Source organism: Schistocerca piceifrons, chromosome X (assembly GCF_021461385.2).
Source record: "Schistocerca piceifrons isolate TAMUIC-IGC-003096 chromosome X, iqSchPice1.1, whole genome shotgun sequence".
NCBI classification, from domain to species: Eukaryota; Metazoa; Arthropoda; class Insecta; order Orthoptera; family Acrididae; genus Schistocerca; species Schistocerca piceifrons.
In genome coordinates this window covers 598,401,057-598,423,698 of record NC_060149.1, presented here as the reverse complement: position 1 = coordinate 598,423,698, position 22,642 = coordinate 598,401,057, and the positions used below count along the sequence as shown (strand labels likewise).

Genomic DNA, 22,642 nt, shown 5'->3' with positions numbered 1-22,642 from the left:
GTTTAATCACTTGCCCTTTGGGCTTTTGTTGCCTCAGAAATTTATCAAAGATATTTGGAGCACTTGATTAAGGACATACCTTGTTTTGTCAGGTACCTTGATGAAATTTGGGTCATGGGCTCCACATGAGACGATGACTTGCAGAATCTGCAAGCAATCTTGCATTGCCTTCTGGAGAACTGCTTTCTTTTGCAAACTAGAAAAATTTAGTATTTTTCCCCAAAAGTGCTTTTTTTTTGGGACATGTGCTTAGCAAAGATGGCCTTGGCCATGCAGACAAGCAAGTCACAGCCATCGTCAACCTACCAGAACCCAAGAACCTGACAGAGCTCCAGTACTTTACAGGGCAAGATTTATTCTTATGCTACATTCACTCCCCGGACTATGTACATCTACCATCATCTTAACTGATTTCACCAAAAGGGAGCCGAATTTATATTGTCTGTCAAGAGGCATTAGTTCCTACAGCAGTGTTTGTGCTCCAATCCTTGTTTGGCTCCTTTTACACCATGTAAACCATTAACCCTGACCACTGACACATCCCAGTATGGCATAGGTGTGGTCCTGTGACATCAAAACCCAAATGGCACTGAGTAGCTCCTCACTGATGCATAGAAGATGCTTTCAGCACCACACCATAACAGTTCACTGATGGAAAGGGAGGTGCTGCCTACCATTTTGTGCATTAAAAATTTTTATGTTTTTCTATGTGGAGCAAATTTCCTACTCATCACCAATCACATACTTATGATTTAATTATCAGGCTCTTGTTTTATGCTACCAGAGAGGATTGCCCACCTATTGCAGAGCCAGGCACTCTTTCTCAGAATTACTGCTATGACATTCATTAGCAGTCTAAAATCCAGGATGCTATCGCAATTGCAGGTGTGAGCCAGCCTGGAGTCTGTTCAACAGGAGGCTCTCATTTTCACATTGGATGATACCTTGCAGCAGACACTGCAGAATTTTGCTTTAATGGCACTGTACATTGTGGCCAACACAGCCACTGATCTGCTTTTTCAGAAAATTGTTTCAGCAGTCCAGACAGGGTGGGCTGAGCACACTACTTTGGGAGTGGGTTTGGTGTGGTGTATGTTACCCCTACTATGTGCCCCACTACAAGTTGTCACTGAGGAGCAAAGCTGCAAAGCTATTATGTGGTCATCCCTCTCACACAGAATCCTCACATATTCCAGCTGCTGCATGCATTGCAATGCAGAATGTCTCGTATGAAGGCTTTGGCATGGCAGCATGTCTGCTAGCCATGTGTCAACTGGCCGTGTAATTGAACATCTCATGGGGGCTTGCATGACCTGTTCACAGAACCAGACTGTGCAGCCACATCTGTTGTCCCCTTGGCTGATCCCAGAGCTTCCTTGGGACAGGGTGCACACCAAAATTGCTAGCCCCTTTATGGGAAGCATGTGCTTGTTCATAGTGGATGCATGGTCCAATTTCCTATATGTTGCCAAACCCTCTTCCACAACTTTGATGGCAACTGTTTACACATTGCCAGTCATTTTTGCTGTCAATGGTTCATCCAGAACCTTGTGTCTGATAACAGTTGGCAATTTGTGTCATGGGACTTTGAGAATTTTTGCAATCACGCTGGTATACTGCATCTGACTATTGACCCATTTCATCCGGCTTCTAAATCAGAGGTAGAGCACGTCATGCAAACTTTTAATACCCAGATGAAGAAGTCTTGTGTGCCTCATCCCATGATGATGTGCTGTCTAGTTTTCTAACTATACACTGGGCAAAGCTGATTAATGGATACAATCCAATAGAATATGTGCATGGGCACTAGCCTCATGGTCTCTTAGATTTTATAAGATGCATGAGACATGAATGATAACATTATTTGTACTTTATTCTGACCAGTTTCAGTCATAAACTATGTTCATGGCCCTATATAATACACAAAACAAAAATCATATCAAAATGCAGAAAGGAAATTACCTAAAAGGTCACAAGATAATTTCCAATTATAACAACAGAGAAATTACTAAATTGAAAAATTAATCTGTAGCCAACATTACACATAAAAACTAAAAGTATCATTCATTTTGAACATTACAAGTATGATATCTGTGTGAAAAGCAACTAAATGAAGAGAATCAACAGGAGAGATACACTGGCATTACAAGGCCAGAACTCATGTTAAACAATTCAAAGATCAAGGACTACCAAGGTATTACATTCATGTCTAAGATGAAGATAATGTTAATCATACATCTAGTGACAAAATTGTATTCCAACCCAATAGTTTTAAGAAGACAAAGTAATCAACATTTAAAATTACATTACATACAGGTTTCTCACATACTCAATATTACTCTACAATAATAACATCCTTGCCATCATAAAGACTAAAGTGTGACATCTTTACAATAAAATATAACAAAGTTATCAGAATAGAACAAAAGTTATCTGAATAGCATAAATAATATGCTGCAAATATCCGATTCATCCTAACATGCATAGTTAAACGGTACTAACTCGATTTACGTGGGTGGAATAACAACTGAGCCACTCGTGGATGACAGGAGACATTGTATTCATGATGTTGTGTTGTAAGCACTACAGAAATTGCTTATAATCCCTATTATTTTATACGTATGTTATATATTTTGTTTGATGGTATGTTATAAGGTACATCACAGCTAATATGCTTATGATGCTGGTTCTCAACTGGTTAACCTCCCTTATGGTCATGTCTTATTATTGATCCTCATGCGATTAATGAATGTGATACTGTCTGATTACCTTAGACGAAGGTATATTCAGTTTCTGATTAAGTGACAAATAGGATGACTGAGGTCACTTAACTTTTTGTTGATCTAAGAGTATGTCTTCTACTTTCTGGCTTTGTATATTATGTGATCAAAAGTATCCGGACACCTGGTTGAAAATGACTTACAAGCTCATGGCACCCTCCATCAGCAACGCTGGAATTCAATATGGTGTTGGCCCACCCTTAGCCTTGATGACAGCTTCCACTCTCACAGGCATAAGTTCAGTCAGGTGCTGGAAGATTTCTTGGGGAATGGCAGCCCATTCTTCATGGAGTGCAGCACTGAGGAGAGGTATTGATATCGGTCGGTGAGGCCTGGCATGAAGTCGGCGTTCCAAAACATCTCAAAGTGTTCTATAGGATTCAGGTCAGAACTCTGTGCAGGCCAGTCCATTACAGGGATGTTATTGTCGTGTAACCACCCCACCACAGTCTGTGCATTATAACAAGGTGCTCGATCATGTTGAAAGGTGCAATCGTCATCCCCAAATTCCTCTACAACAGTCGGAAGCAAGAAGGTGCTTAAAACATAAATGTAGGCCTGTGCTGTGATAGTGCCACGAAAAACAGCAAGGGGTGCAAGCCCCCTCCACGAAAAACATAACCACACCATAACACCCCCGCCCCAAATTTTACTGTTGGCACTACATACACAGCCAGATGACGTTCACTGGGCATTCGCAATACCCACCTCCTGCCATTGAATCACCACATTGTGCACCGTGGCTCATCACCCCACACAATGTTTTTACACTGTTCAATTCTCCAATGCTCACCCTCTTTACACCAAGTGAGGTGTCATTTGGCATTTACCGGCGTGATGTGTGGCGTATGGGCAGCCGCTTGACCATGAAATCCAAGTTTTCTCACCTCCCATCCAACTGTCGTACTATTTGCAGTGGATCCTGATGCAGTCTGGAATACCTGTGTGATGGTCTTGATAGATGTCAGTTTATTACACATTACGATCCTCTTCAAATGTCGGCGGTCTCTGTCAGTCAGCAGATGAGGTCAGCCTGTAGGCTTTTGTGCTGTACAGGTCCCTTCCCATTTCCACTTCACTATCACATCGGAAACAGTGGATCTAGGGATGTTTAGGAGTGTTGAAATCTCGCTTACAGATGTATGACACAAGTGACCCCCAATCGTCTGACCACGTTCAAAGTCTGTGAATTCCACAGAGTGCCCCATTCTGCTCTCTTATGATGTCTAATGACTACTGAGGTTGTTGATATGGAGTACCTGCAGTAGGTGGCAGGACAATGCATCTAATATGAAAAACATATGTTTTTGGGGGTGTCCAGATACTTTTGATCACATTGTGCAGGTCAGCATGAATTGATTAATTATACTATGTGACTGCCCTACATTCACTGACTATATTTTGCTAATACACTGAAGCACCACAGAAACTAGTATAGGGATGCATATTTAAATACAGAGATATGTAAATAGGCAGAATATGCCGCTGCAGTTTTCAATGCCTGTATAAGAGAACAAGTGTCTGGCACAGTTGTTACATTGTTTACTGCTGCGACAATGGCAGGTTATCAAGATTTAAGTGAGTTTGAACATTGTGTTGTAGTTGGCGCACTGGCACACAGCATCTCCAATGTGGCAATGAAGTGCAGATTTTCCTGTATGACCATTTCACGAGTGTACTGTGAATATTAGGAATCTGGTAAACCATCAAATCTCTGACATTGCTACGGCTGCAAAAAGATCCTGCAAGATCAGGACCAATGGCGACTGAAGAGAAACATTCAATGTGACAGAAGTGCAGCCCTTCCACAAATTGCTGCAGATTTCAATGCTGGGCCATCAACAAGTGTCAACATACGAACCATTCAACGAAACATCATCGATATGGGCTTTCAGAGTTGAAGGCCCACTCTTGTACCCTTGGTGACTGCACAACACAAAGCTTTACACCTCACCTGGACCCATCAACACCAACATTGGACTGTTGATGACTGAAAACATGTTGCCTGGTTGGACAAGTCTCATTTCAAATTGTATCAAGCAAATGGAAGTGTACGGGTATGGAGACAACCTCATGAATCCATGGACCCTGCATGTCAGCAGGGGACTGTTCAGGCTGGTGGAACCTCTGTAATGGTGTGAGGCATGTGCAGCTGGAGTGATATGGGACCTCTGATACATCTAGATACGACTCCTAACAGTTGACATGTATGTAAGCAACCTATCTAATAACTGCATCCATTCATGTCCATTGTGTATTTTGACAGACTTTGGCATTTCCAACTGGACAATGCGGCACCCCACACCCCACACATCCAGAATGCTACGAAGTTGCTCCAGGAACACTCTTCTGAGTTTAAACACTTTTGTTGGCCACCAAATTCCCTAGGCATGGGCATTATTGATGCCTTGCAACATGCTGTTCAGAAGAGATCTCCACCTCCTCGTATTCTTATGGATTTATGGACAGCTCTGCATGATTCATGATATCAATTCCCTCTAGCACTACTTCAGACTTTAGTCGAGTCCATGCCATGTCATGTTGTGACACTTCGGCATAGTTATGGGGGCACTACATGATATTAGGCAGGTGTAGCAGTTTATCTGGCTCTTCAGTGTATTTCTATGTTTTCCTTTAGCAGTGCGTATTTGTTCTTCGTTTTTGTACATTTCTGGTAACAAATGGCATTGTTAGTATGGCACTCTTGACACAACTATTATGACAATTGTTTGTAACCTTCAAATATCTTTTTATGTTTATGGTAATGTATACTCTTTGTTAAATTGGTATGCTATTAGTATATCACTTCTGAAGGATTATGATCCCATTTATGACATGAGTTACCCACCTAATGGGTTATACTTATTCTTACTGTTCCACATCATTGTGACTACAATAATTTCTGATTACCTTCAATCAATATGTTTCACATACTGAGTTTAATAGTTATTGTGTCACTGGACAGTACTTTTTTCCAAAAAAGATCTTTAAATTGAGTTAAACCTTTTCAGTTGTGTATGTTAGCATGAACTGGATATTTACAGTATGGTGTTTACCCCATTCTGACAACATTGTTATGTTTTATTGTAAAGATGCCATGATGATGACAAAGAATATTATTACAGTAGAGTAATGAAGTATGTAAAAAAGTTAAGTAATGTAGTTTTTAATGTTTATTATTTTGTCTTTCTGAAAAATGTTTGGTTGGAGTACAATTTTGTTATGAGATGTATGATTAATGTCATCTTCATCTTAGATACGAATGTAATTTCATCTTAGTCCTTGATCTTTGAACTGTTTACTATGAGTTCTGGCCCTGTAATTAGATTAGATTAGATTTACTTTATTCCAATTGATCCGTATTGAGGAGGTCCTCCAGCATGTGGAATATGTCAGAAAAACAACAATACATGACAAATATTTACAACTAAAACGAATAAGCTAATGTACCATTCCACAGGTCCCAAGTGGAATGATCGTCATTTTTTAATGAACAATATATGAAAGTCATTTTACAAATACTAATGCACTGAATTTAAAATAAAAAAGTTTTTTATTTATTTATAAGGTAATAAACATGTAATACAACTACTATAATACTTATTTACAATGAACACATTACTGCACTGAAATTGTGCAGAAGTTATATTGTACTTATACATATATACACAGAAATCAATTGGTTTTACTGAGAAATTCATCAATGGAGTAGAAGGAGTTGGCCACCAATAAATCCTTTAGGCTTCTCTTAAACTGAATTTCATAGGTTGTTAAGCTTTTTATGGCTGCTGGCAAGTTATTGAAAATGTGTGTTCCTGAATTATGCACAGCTTTTTGTACAAGACTAAGTGACTTTAAATCCTTGTGAAGATTATTCTTGTTTCTAGTATTGATTCCATGAATTGAGCTGTTGGTTTGAAAAAGTGATATATTTTTAATGACAAATTTCATTAAGGAATAAATATATTGGGAAGCAGTAGTTAGTATACCTAGTTCCCTAAACAGGCTTCTGCAGGATGTTCTTGAGTTCACACCACATATAACTCTTACTGCATATTTTTGTGCCCGGAAAACTTTAGCTTGGCTTGATGAATTACCCCAAAAAATAATACCATATGACATTATTGAGTGGAAGTAAGCGTAGTATGCCAGCTTTTTCATTTTTATATCACCTATGTCTGACAAAATTCGCATTGCAAACAGAGATTTGTTAAGACACTTCAGCAGTTCTGTGGCGTGCTCCTCCCAGTTGAATTTATTATCAAGCTGTAATCCCAAGAATTTAACACTGTCCACTTCTTCTATCTTCTTGTCATTGTATGTTAGACATATACTCGTGGGACATCCCTTACAAGTTCTGAACTGCATGTAGTGTGTTTTTTCAAAGTTTAGTGACAAAGAATTGGCTAGGAACCAGTGATTAATGTCCACAAATATTTTATTGGCTGATCTTTCTGAGACTAAACTTGATTTGCTATTTATTGCAATGTTTGTACCATTGGCAAACAAAACAAACTTGGCATCTGGTAATGTTACTGATGAAAGGTCATTGATATACACAAGAAAAAGTAAGGGCCCCAAAATGGAACCATGTGGGACCCCACATGTAATTAGTTCCCAGTTGGATGATGCCTGATAGCTTGATACATGTCTCTTTCCTAATAACACCCTTTTTTTTCCTGCCAGAGATATAAGATTTGAACCATTTTTCAGCATTTCCTGTTACACTATAATACTCTAATTTACTTAAAAGGATATTGTGATTTACACAGTCAAATGCCTTTGACAGATCACAAAATATACCAGTTGCCTGCAATTTTGTGTCTAATGAATTAAGCACATTTTCACTGTAAGTGTAGATAGCGTTCTCAATACCAGAACCTTTTAGAAATCCAAACTGTGACTTTGACAGTATGTTATTTGAGATAAGATGGTTATAAAGCCGACTGTACATTACTGTTTCGAAAATTTTTGAGAATGCTGGCAACAGTGAAATTGGACGGAAATTTGATGCTATTTCTTTATCTCCCTTCTTAAACAGTGGCTTAACTTCAGCATATTTCAGCCAGTCAGGAAATATTCCACTGATAAATGACTGGTTACACAGATAGCTTAATATGTTACTTAGCTCAGAATCACGTTCTTTAATTAACTTTGTTCATATTTCATCATACCCACTAGATGTTTCTGATTTTAAAGATTTTATGATGGACATTATTTCTGTTGGGATAGTGAAAGTCAAATTCATATTATGGAAGTTGCTTGAAATTTCTGGTCTGAGGTATTCCATAGCAGCATCTACCAAACCTGCCAACCCCATCTTTTCAGTAACAGTTATAAAATGTTTATTAAAAAGTTCTGCAACACTATACACATCTGTCACCAATATATCATTTACTCTTAATGCTATTTGTTCCTCTTCATGTCTGGTTCTACCAGTCTCCTCCTTCACTATATCCCATATTGTCTTTATTTTGTTATCTGATATGACTATCTTTTCCTTGTAATATATTTGCTTTGACATCCGTATTACAGTCTTTAATATTTTGCAGTATTTCTTGTAATGTGCTATAGCATCAACATCGGAACTGTTTCGGATTGACAGATACAGTTTTCTTTTTGTTTTACAAGATACCCCTATTCCTTGAGTAATCCACGGCTTTTTTGTAGACTTTGCTCTAACCTTGGTAAGTTTTGGGGGAAAACAGTGTTCGAATAAGGTAAGCAGTTTATTAGCAAAAGTGTTATATATTTCATTCATGCCATGAGCACAGTAAACATCAGTCTAGTGAATGTCTCTGAGGAGTGTCCTAAAATAATCAATTTTTGGCTTATTGATTACCCTCTTAAGCTCAGATTTAACAGATTTTATATCCTGTTCAGTATTAATGCCAGTATATGTCTCATGTTGGTTGTCTTCAGTTAGTTGCTCTTCATACAAATATACTTATGAAGTTCAAAATGAATGATACTTTTGGTTTTGGTGTGTAATGTTGGCTGCGTATTAATTTTTCAATGAAAGTTACCTTTCTGTTGTCACATTTTAAATAATCTTGTGACATTGTAAGTCATTTTCCTCTGGATTTTGAATGATTTTTGATTTTGTTTCACGCAGGACCATGAATGTAGTTTGTGACCAAAATCAGTCAGAATAAAGTATAAAGTTAGTGTTTGTGTGTCATGCAATTTATAAAGTATTTACAACATGTTCACTGCTTTAACAAGATCTCTTAGATTTTCTGCACCACAAGTCAAATGCCTCAGATCATCACAGGCCATCACATATCACTTGGGGAGCTGCTGTTTTGGCCTCATCTTTCAGTCTGCAGCAGAATTGGCTGCCATGAATTGTGGTGGGCCATAAATATCAGCATCTGCATATGATGGATGTCAGTCTGGAGCAGCTAACCCATTATTCTAATCAGCTGCACCTGTGACCTGTTGGATCCACAATGCCACCATCTCTGCAGCAGTCAGGCAACAGGGGTCAGCCATGGTATTTTCCCAGTAGGAGGCTTCCAATGGCGGTAGCATGCACATCTGCTACCAGCCCCACCACACTCTCTGCTGTCCTCCTTTCACCCCATAAAACTGGGTACCTGCAGTTTCCTGATGCAGAGCCAATGGACTTGCAACCAGTGCCCTCTTTTCCCCACTAGCCCATGGATGAGTCCTCACACCCAGCTGATGCCAACAGGCCAGTGATTATGCCACCCTCCATAATTTACTGTCATACTGGCAGAACCAGTCAATTGGCATTGCCTACTCTGACGGTCCCACTGCTGTGAACTCTTGCTCCTTCTCCAGTTTTGCAACAGAGGTTGTGGCAGAAACATGGCCATTTTCAGATCTACTTGGCCTGTTCAGGTGGAAGGGATTTAGTATCCCTGCCAGTGGAGACAAAGATGGATGAAGGAGGAGGAGATTCGTGTTTAATGTCCTGTCAACAATGAGATCATTAGAGATGGAGTGCAAGCTCAGAATGAGGAAGGAAATCAATCGTGCCCTTTCAGGGGAACAATCCTGGAATTGCCTGAAACAATTTAGGGAAATCACGGAAAACCTAAATCACGATGGCTGGACGCAGATTTGAACCATCATCCTCCTGAATGTGAGTCCACTGTGCTACCCTCTGCCCTACCCTGCCCAGTAAATATGGATGGAGATGAGCTGGTGAGAGTCTCCCAGAAGAATAGTGTCAAGCTATCATGGAGCATTGTATGTGCAGAACCACTGATCCATGTGTTTACTTGTCAGAGGTGGTAGGCTGGGCCCATCCCATCAGCCAACTCAGACTTAGCCTTCACACCATGCTATGCTCTTAGTGCCATGTGATAACAGCTCAGTCATTCACACTGGTCGTGTTTCGTGCTTTCCTCCATGCCCATCTCTATGTAGCAGTTGAACTCTCTGCTCCTCATAGACTGACCCGCATGTTGAGTTTGTTTTCCGCTCTGGGATCCAACTCCCTGGCTTCTGTAGTCACGCCAGAGCCACTGTCAGGTGGAGTAGCTACATTTGCAATTACAGGTTGATTTCACAACCTTGTTATGCCAGGCAGATACAAAGACAATAAATAATAATATTTTTATATCAAAATTCTATTTTATGAAATTGTTAACTCCATAAATAACTCTCCCTCCTACATAGCAGAAAAACAAATCATTATTGACCGGAAGCATGCAGAATTTGCTAGTTTCTTCAGTTCATAAACTCCATACAGTTGGAAACATATTACACAAATTTAGGCAAACTGAGATGCTCTATTAAGTTAAGCATGTAGGTTTTACATTCCACTTTCTTATCATTAACAACTCTTTCAGTAAATAAAATATTACTATTACAAACCCTCATTTAGTTTCCAGCATGTTATTAAATCAAAACACTAAGAAAGGGACTGAAAAACAATTACAAAAATGATGAATAATATTATGATACCAGTATGTGAACTATATTCTGAGGAAGTAATTTATTTGCAGCAGGGCCAGTGTCCAACTCACATATCAGCCGTGTTGCAAACATTATTTACTGAATAGAATAAGACTGCTCTTCTCTAGTGAACTTCTCATGTTCCAGACTTCATCTCTACTGAGAACAGATGAGTAATTCCAAAATGGACAATGCACCTAGACTGGCCTAACCTGGTGCCAACAATCTAAGATGGCCACCCTGGCTCCATGAAGAGAGGGAAATACAAAATGATCCATTTACTGTCGATCTGATAAATTTCTTTCCTCGCAGAGTCCGTATAATCATTGAAGTTGAAGTCCTTTGCATGAGATAGTTAGTAGTGAAGAAACCATATGCTGTGACCTTTTGAAGAGCCAAGGTATCCTAATAATAACAACTCTATTAATTTCATGTTTTATACAGGTGAAATAAATTAATGCAAAAAAAAAAAAAAGTGTAATATGGGATTCCAATGAAACACTCGTCATCCAGTCACCTTCCAGTCTGTTGGCTAACCCTCTGGCTACTCCATCATCATTCAGGTAGTCCTTGCCGCTATTATGCCCTTGACTTTACCTCATCAAGTAAATGCCATTTCCAGGTCTGTCATTTGAAGAAGTAGGTAATGCAGAGTTCTTGAGGATCATTCATACTGAGTATGAAGAAAGTGTAAACTCTTTGAATCATAAATACATTTGAAAGCATTATCTACTTCATGAGGAGTACTTCCCATTCTGTAATGTGATTTGCTCATATATACGATGACAAATAGTTCAAACTGCAACTTTGACAAATTCTTATGCTCTCAAGTTTCCATAGACAACACCATTATCTTGACAGGGTATTTTGTTTCACGGCTTTTTTGTTTTAAAAAGCTGTAAAGGAGATAGAAATACAAGTACATCCACTTTATCTTTAGCTAAGAAATTACATACACCATCCTTTTTAATGAGATCATAGCCTCACAAAATGGGGACATTCATCATATTTTAAAACATGCACAGACATGTCCCACCTGTCTAAGAAGTTTCATTTCCTCCATATGTATTCTCAGTATGTTTTATTATGAAGTTTAGATGAGTTACATGGAAGAAGGTGATGGGGCAGGGTAGTTGCACTATGACTAGTTGGTTCATTTTCACATGCATCTACTCATACATTCATTATAGTACACCATTGCCAAGGTATCTGCAAGTCAGCTGTTTCATCTTTGATTTCTTCTTAATATTTCCTTCTTAAGATGCTCCTTCTGGGGTAAGATGGAGCAGTTACTGTCAATGATGGTTCTGTTATCACTTTTTGCTATGAGGCAGGTGAAATTTGAGAAACATTGACATATACCATTCTTCGACTTCAACTTCAGCATAAAATAACCACTCACAGACAGCAGGTGGCAGCACTAGCAGTGGATGGTAAAGAAAGCATGTCAGGAGGATGCAGAAAACAGTGCAGTCATTGTCATAATGTGGAAATGGAGTGATTTATCTGACATCCAAAAGAGCATTATCATTGACTTCCAGGCCAAGGATGGAAACATCTTAGATGTGGAGGTGGCCCTGCCTGTGGCTATCAACAATGTAGGGTGCAGTCATCTGCAAGTTGTGACCCACATCAGCACCAACAACGTCTGTTGCATGGGTTCAGAGACCATCCACAGTTCATACGGACAGCTGGTGGAGGTGGCGAAAGGTACTGGCCTTGTGTGCGGGGTGCAAGCAGAGCTTGCAGTTTGCAACATTGTTCCCAGAGTTGATTGGGGTCTGTTGGTTTGGAGCCAAGTAGAGAGTCTCAGCCAAGGCTTCATTGACTCACTGATTGTCTTGGCTGCATATTTCTAGACCTGTGTTATCGGGTGGGGATTTGTAGGACACCCCTTGATAGGTCAGGGGTGCACTACACAAAGGAAGCAGCTACTGGGCTAGCAGAGTACTTGTGGAATGCACATGAGGGTTCTTTTGGCTAAGCAGTAATTTGAGATACTCTCATGAACATTCGCCAGTTGGTACATAGCAAGGGAAGTTAGACTGCATTCAGAGTAAAGACACATTGACAGTGAAAATTTTATCAGTAAATTGTTCAAGTATTTGTAATGAAGTTCCTGAATTTACTGCCATCCAGGAAAGTTTTCATGCTAAAATTATTCTTGGGACTGAGAGCTAGCTGAAACCCAAAGTCAAAAGCTCTGAGATATTTAGCAAGTCATGGAACATATATCGGAAAGGTAGATTAGAGGTCATAGGATGGGGAGTGTTCATTGCAGTTTAACAAAAATATTGTCTCTATTGAGGTCAAAGCTGAATGTGATAGTGAAGTTATCTCGTCACATATAACAAGTGTAGGTGAAACATAGTTAACTGTTGGACGCTTTTACCAGCCACCTGATTCCACTGTGACAGTTCTAGGGTCATTCAAAGAAATTCTACTGTCAATAGTGTGTAAATGCCCACATCATCCAATACTAATTGGAGGCTACTTCAACCTACTGACTACAGAATGAGATGTCTACGGGTTCATCGCTGGAGGTACAGACAGACCGTCATGCGAAGCACTTTTGAACATGCATTCTGAAAACTGGCTTGAGCAGCTAGCTTGGCAGCCCACATGCAATGGAAATATCTTATAATATGTAGATACAAATAGGCTAGCCCTTATCAACAATGTCAGCATATAAAAGGAGATTAGTGATCATGGCATCATTATAGCAACTATGATTACAAAAGTTAATAAACCAATCAAGAAGACTACAAGACTGTTTCTGCTAGAAAGAGCTGATAAGCAGTTGTTAGCATCTCACTTCGACAGTGAACTGACATCACTTAGTTCCAATAAGATGGACATAGAGGAATTATGGGCAAAGTTTAAGCAGATTGTAAATAGTGTCCTGGAGGGATAGGTGCCTAGTAAGTGTATTAAGGATGCAAAAGACCCACCTTGGTTTAATAAAAAAAATTGGAAAATGCTGAGCAAGCACTTTCTTTTTATTTATTTATTTACATGTCAAGTTCTGTAGGACCAAATTGAGGAGCAAATTGCCAAGGTCATGGAACATGTCAGTACATGAAATTACAGCATAAAAGTAATAACAGATAAAATTAAATGTTTATGAACCCGAAAAAAGTCAATCCATAAGCTTAAGTAAATGCTATCAACAATACAAGAATCAGCTTAATTTTTAATGCAACTCCTTGACAGAATAGAAGGAGTGACCCATGAGGAAACTCTTCAGTTTTGATTTGAAAGCACGGGGATTACTGCTAAGATTTTTGAATTCGAGTGGCATCTTATTGAAAATGGATGTATCAGCATACTGCACACCTCTCTTCACAAGAGTTAAGGAAGTCCGATCCAAATGCAGGTTTGATTTCTGCCGAGTATTAACTGAGTAAAAGCATTTCAAAAGAGAATGTACAAATGACAACAAGCAAAGGTTAGAAGAGATTCACGCATCCGTGAAAAGATTTATGTGCAAAGCATACAACAACTACCACTATCATACCTCAGCAAAAGATCAGGCAGAGAACCCGAGGGTGCTATGTAAAATTGCTACAGGGGTCTGAGTTTCTGTCCAGTGCCTGATGTTGCAGTTGAAGATAGCAAAACAAAACTTGAAGATTTAAATTTCACGTCCAAGAAATTGTTCATGCAGGAAGAAATTGTTCATGCAGGTCAACCATACAAACATACCATCATTTGACCATCAAACAGACACCCATATGAACGCATAGTAATAAGCATTCTTGGCATAGAGAAACAACTGAAAGATCTGAAAGCAAGTAAGTCACCAGGTCCAGATGGAATCCCAGTTCAACTTTACAAAGAGTATTCTACAGCATTGGCCCCTTACATAGCTTGCATTTATTGCAGATCTCTTGCCCAGTGCAAAGTCCCAAGCCACTGGAAAAAAGCCCAGGTGACTACTATATAAAAGAAGGCTAAAAGAATGGATCCACAAAATTACAGACCAATATTTCTAATTTCAGTTTGCTGTAGAATCCTTGAACTCATTCTCAGTTCAAATACAATAAATTTTCTTGAGACTGAGGGGCTTATGTCCATGAATCAGCATGGTTTTAGAAAGCATAATGTGTGTGAAACTCACCTTTCCCTTTCATCATAAGATGGACTGCAAACTATGGGTGAAGGACAACAGGCAGATTCCATATTTCCAGATTTCCAGAAAGCATTTGACACGGTGCCCCATTGCAGGCTCTTAATGAAGGTATGAGCATATGGAATAGGTTCACAGATATATGAGTGGCTTGAAGACTTCTTAAGTTATAGAACACAGTACATTGTCCTCGATGGTGAGTGTTGATTACAGACCAAGATATCATCAGGAGTGCCCGCAGGAAGTGTGATAGGATTGCAGTTGTTCTCTATATACATAAATGATTTGGTAGACAGGGTGAGCAGTAATCTGTAGTTGTTTGCTGTGGTGTATGGTAAGGTGTCTGAGGAGGATACAAAATGGCTTCGACAGAATTTCTAGTTGATGTGATGAATGGTAGCTAGCTCTAAATGCAGAAAAATTTAAGTTAATGTGGATGAGTGGCTAAAACAAACCCATAATTTTCAGATAAAGCATTAGTAGTGTCCTGCTTGACATGGTCATGTTATTTAAATACCTGAGTGTAACATTGCAAAGCGATATGTGATGGAACAAGCGTGCGAAGACTGTGGTAGGGAAGGTGAATAGTTGACTTCAGTTTAATGGAAGGATTTAGGAGGGTGTGGTCCATTTGTACAGGACCACATATAGGACACTGGTGTGACCGATTCTTGAGTACTGCTCAAGTGTTTGGGATCCATACCAGGTCAGAGTAAGAGAAGACAATGAAACAATTCAGAGGTGGGTTGCTAGATTTGTTACCACTGGGTTCAAACAACATGTAAGTGTTACAGAGATGCTTCAGGAACTTAAATGGGAATCCATGGATGGAAGGAAATGTTCTTTTTGAGGAGCACTATTGACAAAGTTTAGAGAACTGGCATCTAAAGGTGACCGCAAAATGATTCTACTGTCACCAACTTACATTTTGCATAAGGACCATGAAGATATAAGAAATTAGGGCTCACACTGAGGCAAATAGGCAGCCTTTTTTCATTTGCCCTATTTGTGAGTGGAACAGGAAAGGAAATCAGCAGTAGTGGTACAGGGTGTCGTGTGCCACACGTTGTATGGTTGCTTGTGGAGTACATAGATGTAGATGTTGACCTGTCTTCTCTGGTTACTTTAACCTGTGGTCAAAGTGAACTTGTCGCTGTATAAATACACATGAAACTTCTAAATTGCATATATTATTGTCTATACCTCTTTTACTACTTGTGAGTAATTACATTGTGTTTCACTGAGAATCTTTGATGTGAATGATGATGGTTGCTATGCACCATCTGGATTTATGTGTGAAATACCCTTAACTGTTCAATATTGTGATTTATCTTCTGTCACAATCAAGGATGTTCCAGATGTAGTGTGCTAAACAAGGTTCTAAGCAGAATTTCCCCAAGTGTATCTGGAAAGTCTGCTTGTATAATGATGAATGGTCAAATTTTACACCTTTGGGCTTAATAAATGAACAGGTGTTAATGTGTCCACAGACTTTCAAATAAATTTTCTTACAAATGGTCATTATTCTGTAACATTTCCAGGACAAGGAAGCTGATAAACTGCTGCTACAAGCTTTTTTAAGTGATTCAGTGCTGCAAACACTTAGCCCATGCCATAAGTAAATGACTTCTTTTAGAAGAGTTCATATTTGTTGATTGTACTTTGAGCCTGTCTGGTCTTGATATTGATTTGTTTGTATTAGTAACTGAGAATATACAATTGCCTTAAAGTTGACACAATGTCTTAAAAACTCATTGAGGTTTTTATTTGTAATTATCACCAGTACTGTGCCCAACTACTGAAAATTATTAGTTACTGGACTCTCTGTTTCATTCATTTTTCAAAATGTTAACTATCTGGCTCTATGATATTTAGATGCTTCTGTTGGTTTTAAGTTAATATGGGCTTCAAAACTATTAGCTCATCCTTGACCTGCCATAAACAGTGTGAGAAATTCAGTGTACAAGCTGTTTAAGGTTTTGAAAGGTGTATCTTGTGAAATTTACTGTATCTCAAATTGTAAACCCCAAAATAGAAAAAGTGCCATCCCTAAATTTACTTATTACTACCAGTATTGCCACCATTAAGTTTGTGCACAATACTTGTTTGTACATTGCTTCAATAACAAACATATGTTTGATTGGAACCTTCTGCTTGCTAAATGAAATCATATGTAGCTTTCTGGTATCAAAAGAAGAGGGCATAATTTGAGGATGTATTCAGGAAATGCCACAGTGCAGCCAATGGAGTCTCCTGTTTAGTACCACCCATATATATTGCAATTAGTCAAAAACTAATATATAATAAGGCATAGAAATAAACAGTCAGGGGCACAGGACATGCTGCAACATTATGATAAGAGTGGCTGTTTTCCTTATATGGCCCTTGCTGGCTTGGAAGCAGCAGCAAATACTGACAATTCTGATTCTGACAATAGTGACTCTTGGTGAGCATTCTCCTGAAATTATAACTTTTTTTTGCAACTGAGTACCTGATGCTTTTGCTAGACCATGTGCCTTAAATATTTTCAGCATTTCTTCCAGCGATGGGCCTGTTAACTAACACCTGTTAAAGTCAAGTATGTTTTGAACTCCTACATCACATATTAATAAGTCAGCAAATGGCACTTCACAGTTCTGACATTTGAACTCATATTTAATGATTTTGTTTGCTCATGATAAAAATTAGTTTCAGCTGATTTGTAATTTGCACAACCATTGTACACATAAACAATTTTCATGTAGATTTTACACCTTTTTGTCTAGGGTTCTGAGTGGAGTCATGTACATAGGTATAAAAGCCTTAAACATGTTCTCATCAAAAATAAAACAAAAAAAGTCAAATACATATCAATTCAAAAAAATTTAAATGTACCCACTCAGCAAATCGTACAAATCATATGATCATCTAACTTCAAGGACTGAACATTTCTGTTACGTAGTGAGTAGCACTGTTCATTGCAAAGCTGCATGACAACTAGTAGTATATTGTAACGAGGCCTTTGTTGTAATAGTTGAAGATCACTTTGTCTTTGAAAAATACTAATGTAATCAAGTAAATATTAAAATAACAACAGAATATAAACAGTAGCTGTTTAACATAATGAGGGAAGTAGCAGCTTATTTAAAAGTAGTGACATTCCTCCTCATTTATTAGGTTATATTTAACTGTTGTAAATGCAATACAGTGATAGTTTATTGTTAATAAAGCGTACAGATCAATTTTCTAAGACTTGCTTCTCTATCTATTAATGTGTATCTGGACTCATACCACATTCCTGATTGTTATCTGTCTTCATGGAGTCTACCTAATATGATGGATGGATGGATGGATGGATGGATGGATTGGATGAATGGATATATAGATTTATGTATGTTTGAATGTATGTATGTAAGTATGGATGGATGGATAAATAAGAAAATATACTGTGAGACATTGACAGTCAGAAGATGAAAGGAGAGAATATAGGCCGTCTGAATTGTCACAGATTCACTGTAAATTGAAGCAGTGAGGAAACTGAGAGATGTTACTCTAGGACAAGTAAGATGTTACATCAGGTGAATCCTAAATTCTAGAGTTCTGGCAGAAAAGGAAAACTTGGTATTGTTATTCACTACTCGTAAGTTGCTGGCTGTCTTGAAGAATTCAAGGGAGTAAAAATAACATAGGAATGGTATGTCAGAAAACTAAGATAACTGATTTTCAGTTCCCAAGTGAATGTCAACACCACCACAACACAAAGTTGCAGCAAGTATCAGATATTTTATGTTGAGGACTCTGCTTCTTATTCCTCAAAGCAAGTTATTATTAATGAATGTCACATGTTGAAATAGATGATTTCCCCCCCCCCCCCCCCCCCCTCACACACACACACACACACACACACACACACACACACACACACACACACACACACACACAGAGAGAGAGAGAGAGAGAGAGAGAGAGAGCAAATAATGATCTTGTTCCCAAAGATTTCTAAGATTATTACCTTAGGTTGCAGTACATACTGGAATGTGGATCCACAGCTGGGTCATCGGTGTATCGCCAAGTGCCACCAACTGTTGTAGACTGCTCAAAAACCACTATGTTGAAGCCATGAACGGCACTCAAAAGTCTTGCTGCACACAGACCAGCAGCCCCAGCTCCCACGATGCACACAGACTGCATCTGAATAATAAAACTAATGAACAGTTGTGTAAACATCAATTTAACAAAATGTGCTGCCTCCTAAAAATTCTCAGTACTTCAATGATGTGCTGTGAACTATTTAAACATTGTGTTGTGGTGCATGCGTGTGTGTGTGTGTGTGTGTGTGTGTGTGTGTGTGTGTGTGTGTGTGTGTGTGTGAATTCTTAAGGGACCAAACTGCTGAGGTCTTCGGTCCCTGGACTTACACACTACTTAAACTAACTTAGACTAAATTATGAAGAACAACACAAACACCCACGCCTGAGGGAGGACTCAAACCTCCAGCAGGAGGGGCCGCACACAGAACAGTGTTTTGTACAGCTGTGATTGCATTACATCAGAGGTAATTGAACTCAAATGTGGGCAGACAGTTGGTGCTCATATGGTGGGCGCTTCCTTAACCAAGAGAGATTAAGTGTTTGGTGTTTCAAGAGGCATTGCATTACAGATTTGTGCCACACACAGGGGAAACAGAAAAGCATCATGCACTCATTCATAGCATGGATGAAAGTGTGTGTTGAGTAATCATGACAGATGGTCTTTGAAAATGATTGTGATGAAAAATGAGATGATGTCAGCTCCAGAAGTCACAGCAGAACTAAATTTTGCACTCACGAACACTGTCAGCACCAAAACAAAACAAGCTGGGAATTGCAGTGCGAGTTGGAATCCCAAAACCATTCATCAGTTATCCAAATGCCTACAGCAGTGAAGTTTGGTGCCATAAAACCTGGACTAAGGAGCAATGAAAGAAAGCCATTTGGTCAGATGAGTCTTGCTTCACACCATTTCCAACTTCTGGCTGAGTCTATGTCCCAGGAGTAAAACCTGGCAGGGGTTTTCAACCCCGCAACAACCTAAAAGTTTCTGTTTATGCTCAATCTATCATTGGCATCTACTCTTTTCCGTCAGGACAAGTTGTTGGCCAGACTTTACAGGGACCAGATTTTCTCTAAAACTGATGTATCTGAAGCCTATTTACATTTCTGTTGGCTGAGGATTCAAAAAGGCCTCTTGTGATTAACATGCTCGTTGGGTCGTACCAATATCAGTGGTTCCCGCTCAGTGTGGCTAGCATCTGTGCAATTTTTCAGTATTTCCTAGAAGAACTGACAATGAACATTCTGGGGTGCATCAACTATCTCAATGACATCATCATGACAGGTGCACCCATGGAAGAGCATTTAAGCAACTTACTCTCTTTGTTCACGGTCTTACCTACTGAAGAACTGAAGTGCATCTTCGCCAAGCCCACTTTTTTCAGCCATCCATTGTGTATTTGGACCTTTACGTCATCATGTCATCACTGTCACAGCTCTGCCTTGCCCTTACAATGTCTGAGAACTCCAAGTGTTTTTAGGGAAAATTACCTACCATCACAAATTTATAACAGGTCAGGCCCTTTTGGCCCATACCCTCCACAAGTTGCTCCACAATAATGGTGCTTTTCTGTGCTCACTGGCCTGCAAGCACACATTTACACATCTGAAATCCAAATTACATTCTTCTCCTTGTTTGGCTACCTTCCATCTTGTCACCACCTGGTCTAGTCTTGGCTACAAATGCCTCTAAGTATGGGCTCAGGGTTGTCCCTACACATCACTATGGCGATAGTTCCAAATGTTTGTATCTTACGCATAAAAAATGTTACACTCTGCTGAAGAGCACTACTGCCAAGTTAGAAAGGAAGTGTTTGCTATCGTCTATGCCTTCAAAAAGAGTCATGTGTTCTTGTATGGATCTAAGTTCCACCGCATTACTCACCACAAGCCCTTGGTTTCATTTTTTAATCCTCTCCTGCACTGGGTATTGTTTCTGTCTCACTAGAACTATGAAATAAATTTTTCCCCTATGATTTCTCCTACTGCACAGCATGCCAACACCAATTTGATGTCCCGGCTTCTGATGGGACCAGATCATTCTTTTGATCAGGATGAGCTCCTTCGTTTTCACTTGAGGCACAACATACTATGGAAGGGTTTCCTGTTATGGGCTCCAGGATCACATCTGTTGATCAGGTTTTGCATCAGGTTGTTCAGAATGGTTGGTGAGGGAGGCATCCAGGGAGTGCTTCTGATCCTTTACATAATCTGTCAGCACTTTTCAGTATTTGATGGTGGTGGACTCTTAGCTGTGGATGGGCTGTCATCCAGGATTGTGATTGCAGCCACACTACAGTGGGAGGTGCTTGGGGATCTCTCATGCCAAGTCATTGGCTCATCAACATGTGTTTTGGTGTGGCATTGACAGTGACCTGGTTTCTCCATGCTAAATTTTTCCCCTATGATTTCTCCTACTGCACAGCATGCCAACACCAATTTGATGTCCCGGCTTCTGATGGGACCAGATCATTCTTTTGATCAGGATGAGCTCCTTTGTTTTCACTTGAGGCACAACATACTATGGAAGGGTTTCCTGTTATGGGCTCCTGGATCACATCTGTTGATCAGGTTATGCATCAGGTTGTTCAGAATGGTTGGTGCAGCATCATGGATGACACTCTGTCTATAGCCTGCACCACAGTGTCCTGGGAAGGCATCCATGTTGATTTCATGGTTCCCTTCCTAAATTCTTACTGGTTGTTGGTTGTTGATGCTTTCTTGCAGTTTCTGTACATTATACATTGTCCTCCCATGTCAGCTGCAGCTACGATTCAGGCCCTCTCCAAAATTTTTCTATTGAAGGATTGCCTTATGACTTGTGATGGACAACAGTCCACAGTTTGTGACTCAGATCTTCCATTATTTCCGTTCTCATCAAGGCATTCATCATGTCACTGCTCCTCTGTTCCACTCCCAACCTAAAGGAGAGGCGGAATGGCTCTTCTGCAAGTTCAATGTTCAAATGAAGAAGTATGACATGGACTATTCTGAGGAAGATGCCTTGAAGTGCTTTTTGAATTCCCTCAGGGATTGCAGTCTGGCCGAAATGCTCCTTGGTCACAAGCTATGTACTCTCCTGCTTCTGCTCAGGCTGTCCCATCAACATCAGTTGGCGCAGCCCTCAGTGCTGATCAGTCCTGGTTCTGCGGTCTAGCCTTGGGGGTTGAGCCACCAAATATGATTCCTGCTACAGTATACAGCTGCTGAGGTCACCACTTCTGTATGGTGCACACTAGTCAAGGGCTGGTGGTGCACCATCACAATCAGCAGTGATCCAGACATGGAGATGCTACCACCATGCGTATCATTGGTCCTCCTTTATGGTACTTTGTGGAAGGGAGGGGGGGGGGGGGGGGCAGTGGAGGCTGGAGGGGAGGGGGGCAATTCCTGATGCACATGTCTGCAACTGTGTCACATCTACATCTACATGGATACTCTGCAAATCACATTTAAGTGCCCGACAGAGGATTCATCGAACCACCTTCACAATTCTCTATTATTCCAATCTCGTACTCCTTTGCACCAGTTCTGCCCCCCGCCCCCCTTACTGATACTTAAGAACCAGAAATATCACCAAGCCACATTCCACATTCAAGAACAAAGGATCTAAGAGCATATACTTTCACATCCATAATTCTGGATGCAGGGCCACCCATAGGTTTTGTGGGCCCCTAGATAACGGTTTTTGAGAGCTCTCCAAGCCGCCTCAGCCCATAGGAGTTAATTATCAC

The 22,642-nt window shown here is 39.7% G+C and overlaps 1 protein-coding gene across 4 annotated transcripts in view; it reads right to left on the bottom strand.

Moving 5' to 3' along the window:
• The window catches only part of LOC124721759 (flavin-containing monooxygenase FMO GS-OX5-like), a 224,117-nt gene that overhangs the window by 136,051 nt on the left and 65,424 nt on the right, over positions 1-22,642 (bottom strand). For 3 of the 4 annotated variants that reach the window (XM_047246863.1, XM_047246860.1, XM_047246862.1), the window contains exon 2: positions 18,830-19,008. In XM_047246863.1, coding sequence (XP_047102819.1) covers positions 18,830-19,008 — 179 coding nt within the window. Of the gene's footprint in view, positions 1-18,829; positions 19,022-22,642 lie in introns of all 4 variants that reach the window. The other variant, XM_047246861.1, reaches the window with a different exon arrangement.